Below are 9,515 nucleotides of genomic sequence, written 5' to 3' on the forward strand. Positions count from 1 at the left end.
TTGTGTCGACCCTAATTCATCTCTGAGGGGAGGGGGGGGTCGCACGAACGGGACGGCGTCTCGGCCCGGTTTGAAGCTGCGTTCACCTGTGAGGCGAAACGTAAAGAGTCACATCCTCGTGAATATATAAGAAAAACAATAAAACACACACAGCTTCCTACTCCGAACTGTGGGTTCCTACATGAACACAGTTTTCTGACAAAGAAACAGTTCTGGTTATTTCACACGAGAGGTTTCTGTATTTGTTGTTTTTTTTTCCTCTGTGCTCTTCTCGCTGGTTTGGAGTGGGTGGTGCTCGGTTGGCTTTCCAAAAATTCAAGATTTAGCAACATTCGAATCTGAATCTGGTGACTGTTGTTGGGTTGTTTGATTGTTTTGCCATGAAATCTGATCAAATCACTCCCACACGGTCCTGATGAAACAGATTAGATGAATTTTTGAGTGTTAAACATTATAAATTATACCTAAATATGTTTAATTGTGATTGGGGGCATATTTTGTAATTGAGACCACATTTTCAGACATTAACAGACATCGTGTACTGTGAAAGTTGTGAAAAGCAAAGTTAACTGTTAAGTTATTTTCACAAAATCCCGGTCCATCTTCAGCGGTACTATCCAAAAATAATCTCTATTATTAACCAAAAGGCATTCTAGCTTTCAATATGGTCGCTACAGAGAGCAGGCAAGCATTACTTTTTTGTTTTTCCAGTGTTGGGAGAAGCGAACTACCTGTAATTAAACTAAATCTTGCAGGAGCTTCACTATATTTAAGTTTGCATTTTGATTCAAGTAGCAGTTCAGTGTTGTTGTCAAGTACCAAGTCATGACCAAGACCGGTGCGAGTCTCACACTCACATGACTCACGAACAATATGCACTCCTGAAAATGACCCACATTCATATAAAAACATCAACAGGAAACAAAATGGAGGTTGCTCTTCATTGACCTCTTTTATCGCCATACATGCGGCATGTGTGTGTCTGTATGTGTACCGTGAGAAATGTCTCGAGAAAATCATCATGAATTTTATTTGTGGGTATTTTACTCAATGCAATCTTTGTGCACGCATCAGATTTCTGTCTGAGAGATCAATCTCAAGTACTGCAACGCTTGTTAAAATACTTTTTTTTAACCATTTTTTCTGTAGTTAACTACTAAAGCTACAAAAGATTAGGGCCGTTACAAGAAAATAATTGTTATATTTTTTTATTTTACCATTGCTTCTTTGCTGCACAGTAATTAAAATCTGAAAACATCATGTATGACCTGTGAAAGTGGACATTTTTTTCTATAAACTTAATTAGTGAGGTTTTCACCCCTTTCCGGTTGTTGGTTTGTAACCAGGATTACACAAAAACTACTGAACAAATTTCCACAAAAACTCGAATGAGGGATGAGTCTCGGCCCAGAAAAGACCCCATTAACTTTTGGTGTGGCTCTGGATAAAGGGACAGATCTCAGGCTCGGCGTATTTTCAGACATTTTTGTTAATTTCTCAGGGTGGCTGTTATTTATGAGTGAGTACAATAGTTTTCATAGAGGGTAGTCGTTTTTAAGCCTTTATACGGTAACAAAAAATGACAGAAACATGCAAATTCAGAGTGATACAGGGCTATCGAGTTTGATATTGGATTAGGCTTGACTGAATTAAAGGGGACTGTTGGGCCTTGGCTGAGGTATGCACTCTATCTATCCCCTTCATTTCCGTGCTGTTTAACCTTCCTGTTTTTACGTTCTCTCCTCTGTACCAGGCTCAGCCAACGGTCGATACTGCTGCTCCAAGATTTTTGTCAACCACCGCTGCTTCTCAGGACCGTACCTCAACAAGGGACGCATCGCTGAGCTGCCGCAGGCCGTCGGACCCGGAAAATGCACGCTGGTCCTCAAAGAGGTGGGCTGATGTCAGAGGCGGTTGGGGTGGGGAGGCGGAGGGGAGCAGGTTTAATCAAAGAGTTACACACTTTCAAAGGGAGAGGAGGGGCGGTGGAGATTGAGGGAGGGTGGAGGTAAAAGACGAAGGGTGAGACGGCGATGTCTTGTTAACCACCTGCAGTTTCCCAGCAGTGCCTTCGTTTTAATGTGAGGAGCTGTCAGTCAAGTGTGTTTACACGTACACACTGCCACTGCCGCTTAGCAAAACAGCCTCTTAATTTCTCCAGAGACTGTTTGTGAGTGTGCCGTCTACAATATATGTGTGTGGTTTGTAAAAGACTGTGATCTGTGTTTGTCTTTCCAGTTTTCTTCTCTTCATGTCGGTGCGGTGACTCCGATTCTTCTTGAGAATTTCTCAGTTGAAGCGGGAGTTTATTTTCTTTTAATCTGAACTCTCGCCTTTGCCTCCAGCTGCTGAGCATGCTGATCAACGCCGCGTACAAGCCCGGACGAGTCCTGAAGGAGCTGCAGGAGCTGGAGGATCAGAGCTGGGACTGCCAAGAGGAGACCCTCAAAGCCAAGTGAGGAAAAGACAAAGGAGTGCAGGAGGGGGACGGTTCGCGGGGGTCATTTATTGGCCACTTTAGCTATGAAGACATAAAATTTATGAGCCCTATCGGCTTTCATAGGGGAGACACTCCGGGGGAAGGGGGTAAAATATGTAACTAATACACATCACCATGAAACTGGATTACTTATATGAAGAGGATTATTTTTTGTACTACAAGTTTCCTAAAAATGTATGTTTAAATATGCAAATTATGACATCTGCGGAGGACTAAAACTGCCAAAGTCATCATTAATATGCAAATTTGCCAAGTTACAAATCTATAAATCATGACCCACAGCAGAGTCCTGGTTGTAGCTGCTGTAGGCAGCTCAGTGAGCCCGACACTGTTTCGCCCGGTCTCGCCCGACTGTGCTGTGATTGGCTTTGAATGACAGCCCCCTCATTTGCATAATGAAGCAGAAACACATATGGAAAAGTGCCGAGCAAACCTCGACATCAGGGAGACGTTTAGATCATGTCTGTTTAACGTCTGTCAGTCAAAAGACCCAGTTTTTTTCATGTCTGGTGGAGGTTTAAGACGGGTTTGACACCTTCGGGACGTCCTCTGTAGTCTCATTTAGACACTTGTTAGCAAATGCCATTTTTAGGACAGGTAAACACTCTATAATTCATGTTTACTGACTAATTTTATGTTGTACAACAAAACATTCAAATCTCTTAAGCCTGAGGGAACCACAGACCTTATTTTAGGGAACTGGAAATGCAAATATGCCGACTTAACTGCAGGTTTTAGGAATGATTCCTGCAGCACTCTGAAATATGAACAACATTATTTCTTATTTATTTCTTCTTCTGAGCATTTTTGTATTGCTTTATTAAAAAAACCCTAAAAAAAGCAAACCAAATCAATAAAAACTGACCTTTTAGGAGCAAAGATTGAGTCAAAAGACAGAAGTTCAGCTTTAATTAGAGTCTGTTTGAAAGTTAAAGAACAGACCGACTTCAGAGCGGCCACATCAGATCTCAGGTCAGATTCGCCCTTGAGAGCTGCCAGCAGATCAGCTCACCTTTCCTGCCCTCAGCCATTAGACGGGAGATTGCAGAAATGACCCTGAGTCACCCTGAACGCCCTCATCAGCTCGACCATCTCAATTCAGGCCAGCTCTCGTAAAACGGCTCACTTTCACGGCAATCATCGTGCCATGCTGAGCGCTTTGATGGATTACGGATAGTTTAATTATGCATTCTTCTCATAAATAAAAGTGTAATCGCTGGCTGACAATGTCACCACACCCCTCCCTGCTCCCTCTTTCTTCGCTTTCAGGTATAAAGGGAAAACCTATCGCTCCACCATCCGGATCGTCCGCCTCGCAGACCAGATCCCAGACTTCTGCAGGAAGGTGTGCGTGAAGCTGCAGTGCTGCCCGAACCTCTTCAGCCCCGTCCTCGTCACCGACAAGTGCCCGGAGAACTGCTCCGTTCAGACCAAAACCAAATACAGTGAGTGTCTGTAATTAAACGCATCACTTCCCGCACCACAGCTATGAAGAGGACAAAATCAAAGCCCGTGACTGCGCTGCAGAGTGTATAATTGCCTGTGATGAGTAGCTGAGATTTGTTTTGGGTGTATTGTTCTCGACATCTGCTGTGCGTCCGCAGCGTATTACTATGGGAAGAAGAGGAAGCTGTCCAAGCCGGCGGGAGGAGAGGAGACAGCGGAGGGAGAGCTGGCCAAGCCGACGCGCCGCAGGAAGAAGAGGAAAGCTATCTTTGTGCAGAAGAAGAGACGCTCGTCTGCCGTGGACTACACTCCTGCTGGCTCACCGCAGGTTAGATAACGCTCCTCTTCCTTCTCCATCTTTCCTCCTTTTTCTGACGTTGTGTTAAGAGACGTCCCGTCACGCAAACAAGTGGAAACTGAGCGTACCGCCATGATCGGGCGTATAAATATAAACGGCAGGAAGAAGACGAGCTTCACAGGCAGGAACTGGAGCTTTTAATTTAGTTTGGACAAGTTTAATCATAATTTACATCTCGGCTGCTCCAGTTAGCCCTCTGATGTTTGACTGGTTAGACTGGTTGGCAGCTGGTTTTTGAAGAGACATCAGTCATGAAGCCACGAATGATCTGGTGCTGCTAGTTTTATGATGCTGTATTGTATCATGGTTTGTATTTTATTGTTCAAGTGTTGTTATGCTACATACTGGTTACTATAAAAATAAACATATTAAAATAAACAACATAAGTATTAAGCGATCGAGCAGAGAAGCTAACCCACGAATTATTTCAGTATCAATAACTCAATTTATCAGTTAATTGTTATTTCAATTAAAAGAGCTTAAAGATATATGTCGATAAATTGATTAGTTGATCAACCGAGGATTAATCAGGAACTATTTTGATGATAAATTAAACATATGAGTCATTTTTCAAGCAAAATTTCCCAAAGTTTGTTTGTTCCCGCTTCTCCAATGTGACGATTTTCTGTTTTACATCATTACAAACTGAAAATCTCTGGATTTTGGACTGTTTGTCAGACAAAACGAGACATTGACAGATGTCAAAAGATGGGCATTTAATTATTAATTTAATTGATTAATGGAGGGAAGAATCCGCAGATGAATCCATCATGAAAATAATCAAAAAACTCTTACATCAAATTTTAATAATAAAATAAAAAACAGCAAATTCTCTTGTGAGGCTGCAACTAAGTTGATTTAATGTGGCTTAAATTATTCGTAAATCACCAAACTAGGTTTTTTTTTGTCAATTAACTAATCAATGAATCCTTTCATCTGAAACAAGTATCAAATTAGCTGAACAAATCCAAATGCTGCAATCCTACATAATCAAATCAAACGTATTTAGGTCCAAATTTAATCAGTTTTTAATGACGACGGTTACAAATCACAAGCTTCATATTTAAGAACTACAACTAAATGTTTGTGATTTGGTTAAAGAGATGGTTGGTAGTTTTTTCCCACTTTCCCAGAGTCAGAAACTCACAAACACTTGAGGACAGACCTATTTTTAAAATATTTTCATGTCTGAAGTTGTGTCAAACAGGATTTTGAGGCTGTTTTGGCTCAGATGTTGAGAATCTATGGATCAGATATCATAATCATGATCCCGTAAGCATTCAGCAAGTGAGCAAAACCAAACAAGTCAACCGATGTGGGGGTATTTTATTTTACCAACTTGGAACCTGACCTTGTACAAACTTATCCAGCTCCTATCTAAACCCTCAATCCTCGACTTCAGTGGAAACTCTGAGGAAAACATGAGTCACGCCTAACGTCACTTACAAGGAACTTCAGGCTTATCTCACCTGTTTGTGCTCAGCTCAGATATCTCCTGTGGGGCATCAGTGGAGCTGAAGAATGCTGCTTTTGACTGTCACTTTGTCTGTTATCAACCAATTTATAAATAGATTTCAGCAAAACAAATTGCAGGAAAGTGTTTTTTATTAGGCCAACATTTTTTTTTTATACCAACCGGCCAAAACATGGTGTGTTAGCATAAGTTAAAATTTGGATTCAACTCCACAAAGAGTTTTATTAAAGTTAAAATTAATTTTTAAGTGTTTTTCTGCAGCGACAACGAACGAGTGAACAGGCTCACCTCATTTTTCTGACCCTGAGCTTTACTTCTTCCTTCAGGACAGTGACGAGGGAGAGGAGGATGAAGAGATGGCGTTGCAGTCGGGCAGTGAAGGCACCAGCTCGGAGCCACGCGAGGACCACACCGACGCCTCCTCCGTGGAGGTGACCAGCAGCCGTCCTCGTCGGGCCGCGACGCTGCGCCGGTCCTTCAGCAGGGGGAGCACCGCGGGCAGCCAGGAGGCTCCTGAGGGCCGCAGGAGGTCGACCCGCTCGCTGTCGGCCTACAACCAGAACAAATATCAGCCACCCAAAGGACAAGACATGCAGGTGAGGACGGAGAGACGACACACTGATGGAGGTTCAGATGTTAGTAACAACAATGTGTCCTGTTTACTGATACGTATAAATGTCCTCCTTGTCAGGTGGAGGAGGAGGGACAGCTGGTGTTGGACAGAAATCCTCTGGAGTGGAGCGTAGACGAAGTCGTCCAGTTTATCAACTCGACTGACTGTGCGTCCCTGGCCAACATCTTCCAGGAGCAGGTAGATACAGTCATACAATCCTTACCATCATAACTACGTGCCTCACACTAACCCACTCCCTAATGTAAGCAGGTCAGGTTGAAGGAGTGAGGACCAGACAAAATGTCCTTTTGCTCACTTATCTCCTTCTTAACACGAAGATTTAAAAGAGCACAACTGCTCAGATTATCTCTTAAAGGATAAGTTCACCCAAAAATTAAAATTCGGGTGAAGTTTCTTCGTCCACAAAACATTTCTGGAGCTTCACAGCAAAACAGTGTGGCGGCATTCTGCTAAACAACGATTTGAAAAGACGTTATTTACACCCTTGATGTGCGGTTGTGCACCCACTTCAGACGGGGTGCATGCAAGTAAGACAGTGGAAAACATACTCTTTCTCTGATCCTCAACCATTTTCCACTCACAGCCAATATTTGTATTTAACTCCAGCTCAGATATCAGGAGGTCGGTCACCGCCCTTGATATGTTGTTGAGTGTTTGATTAGATATTTATTTAGCTTGTGACGTCAGATGAGCCTGACAGCAAGCCATTTAACACATGGATCAAAATCCTTTTTTTCTTTTCTTGACTTTTAGGGTTTATTCAGGTTTGTTTTAAGAAAATAATTCATCATATCTGTTTGTTTTTTACCTCTTTAGAGGCTAATTTGTATTTTTTTAAAGTAAGGGGTGCAAGTTTTCTATTAACTGCAATAAACAGACACTTTCTGGTGAAAGTTTGAGCCTGAGGTGGTAACGGAAAGTGAAAGGCCCACCAGGAGTTGGCCAGTTTAACCTGAAAAACAAGTTAAAAGCTTCATAAGCCAGATCTGTGGGAACTCGTCTCTTGTTTCACCATTTAAATATTGATCTGTTTCTCTTCCTCTGCAGGACATCGACGGTCAGGCTCTGCTGCTGCTAACTCTGCCCACAGTGCAGGAGTGTATGGACCTGAAGCTCGGCCCTGCCATCAAACTGTGCCACCAGATAGAGCGCGTCAAGGTTGCCTTTTACAGACAGTATGCCAACTGATTGAGGAGCAGCATGTCACCCACTAAACACCTGGGCATGGTCCTGCAAGCCTGGGAAATGTTGGATTAGGTGCCTCCTGGTGGAAAACTGTGGAAGTTTTGGCAATGGAGACTTTGCTAAAGGGATTTTTTTTATTTTTTTGTGGAGCGGTTGCTTTGGAAGGACACAAAAAAGGAGGACTTGTGGATTAATTTCTGGGATGCTGTCGGTGTGAAAATGTGATGCGGCACTCACAAAAAAACTTCCCCGCTGTCGGCTCCGGCAGAACAAAACACATCGGAGTCGATCCGAGTGCTTTACTGAACTGTGAAGAAGTTATTTTGAGAGGCTGAGGACTCGTTTCTGAAGACATTTGTGTTTATTTCTTGCTTTTCACTTCCATTTTATTTGTGATAGAGGAGCATTATAGCATTTAAGTAAAAAAAAGAAAAAAGATTGATCTAAAGAGTTATCCCCTTTTTTGGCTGACGATTGGTTCTGAAAAGATATATTTGAAAAGTATTTAACAAACTGAGAAATAATATATTTGGAATATTTATTGTAATCCTAATTTATAAGGAGTGATAGAGAAAATAGTTGAACTGTAACATCCACATTCACTCCTTTTTCCACTGAAACAAACCTCTAAAAGATATTAAGTTATAAGTTACTTCACAAACAGAAACCAGAATCTGCATTTATTTACATTTACACTTCAGTTTGTGTTTGTAGAGGAAATAAACGTGTCCCACATGTTGTTTGGGAGAATAACTCTCATAATAACCCTCTGAAATACTTCTCATTGTTACAATCACATGAAACAATCATGTAAGCTATTTTGTGTCCATCTATGCAAATGTGTTGCAGATATTTTTGATAAGTAAGAAAATAAATTTCTATTGATTTTTATCTGTTTATCTTGGACTCTGTTTGACGACCGTTTGTCTTGTAACTACTACAACCTCCAGACAATGAATGCTTCTACTGTAACAGCTCACAAAAAGGAAGTTATGTCACACCAGACACATTTTATTCTTGTGACTGGGTTGATAAGACAATCTAAAGCTTGGGTCACCAGTAATGAAAATATACACTATAACGTTTTTTCCAAGTGAAAGCATGCAGATGGAAAATAAAATGGGACCTAGATATGAACCTTGCGGTACACCACAGGTAACGTGAGCTACAGAAGTGAGTAAATACTGTTCCTATAGTGCCGAAGATTCAAAGTTACTAAGCGCCCTTGATGCTCACTCAGGTTTTAAGATTCTCAAATCAAATAAATGTTATTTATATCGCCCAAAATCACAATCACATTGCCTCAGTGGGCTTTACAACCTGCACAGAGAACAACAACCTCTGTCCTCAGAGCCTCGATTCCAGCGAGGGAAAACTCAATTAGTCGATAATAATCTTATTGTCAATTAAAATGGCATGAACGGTTTAAAACAGGGCTGCTCAAACTGTGGCCTGCGGGCCAAAAGTGGCCCGCCATAGGGTTTGATTTGGCCCGCCTGATGTTTCTATCAAAAATTTTAAAAAACATAAAGGAAAAGAAAAGTTTGTGCTGCTTTTATGAGGTTAAATAAGGAAAACAGGCGGATGTAGGATCCCTAATGAAGGACTATGGACGTCCTGAGAGGCAAGTGGGAAAAAAATAAGGAACTTCTTAAGATTATCTCGACTAAACATTTTTTTTCACCTGTTCTTAAGCCATAAACACAGAGAGAAAACATTTAAAAGCTCACTATTCCCGCTCACCTCTCTGGGCTCCCATATAGCTCCATTCTGCATCTTAACAATACAACACAATCTGTGCTTGCTGTCTCTGTGCTCCACCATTTAACTTTCAGCTTTGGCCCTCCAAGGGAAAACGTTTGGGCACCCCTGGTCTAAAAAGGATTAAAACTGCGCTCTCCCCCTTGTCAGCTTTAAA

The 9,515-nt window shown here is 41.7% G+C and overlaps 1 protein-coding gene across 8 annotated transcripts in view; it reads left to right on the forward strand.

The window, feature by feature from the left end:
• sfmbt2 (Scm like with four mbt domains 2) overlaps nucleotides 1–8,488 on the forward strand; it is a 57,251-nt gene extending 48,763 nt beyond the window's left edge. For all 8 annotated transcript variants that reach the window (XM_084345919.1, XM_084345917.1, XM_084345914.1 and 5 more), the window contains 7 exons: nucleotides 1,754–1,893; nucleotides 2,346–2,455; nucleotides 3,770–3,945; nucleotides 4,105–4,274; nucleotides 6,105–6,374; nucleotides 6,470–6,589; nucleotides 7,460–8,488. In XM_084345919.1, the coding sequence (XP_084202045.1) occupies nucleotides 1,754–1,893; nucleotides 2,346–2,455; nucleotides 3,770–3,945; nucleotides 4,105–4,274; nucleotides 6,105–6,374; nucleotides 6,470–6,589; nucleotides 7,460–7,600 (1,127 nt within the window). In that variant the 3' untranslated portion in view covers nucleotides 7,601–8,488. The remainder of the gene's footprint in view (nucleotides 1–1,753; nucleotides 1,894–2,345; nucleotides 2,456–3,769; nucleotides 3,946–4,104; nucleotides 4,275–6,104; nucleotides 6,375–6,469; nucleotides 6,590–7,459) is intronic.
• The last annotated feature ends 1,027 nt before the right edge of the window (nucleotides 8,489–9,515 follow it).

This window comes from Pagrus pagrus (genome assembly GCF_965226575.1).
Source record: "Pagrus pagrus genome assembly, chromosome: 23".
In the NCBI taxonomy this organism is placed as follows: Eukaryota; Metazoa; Chordata; class Actinopteri; order Spariformes; family Sparidae; genus Pagrus; species Pagrus pagrus.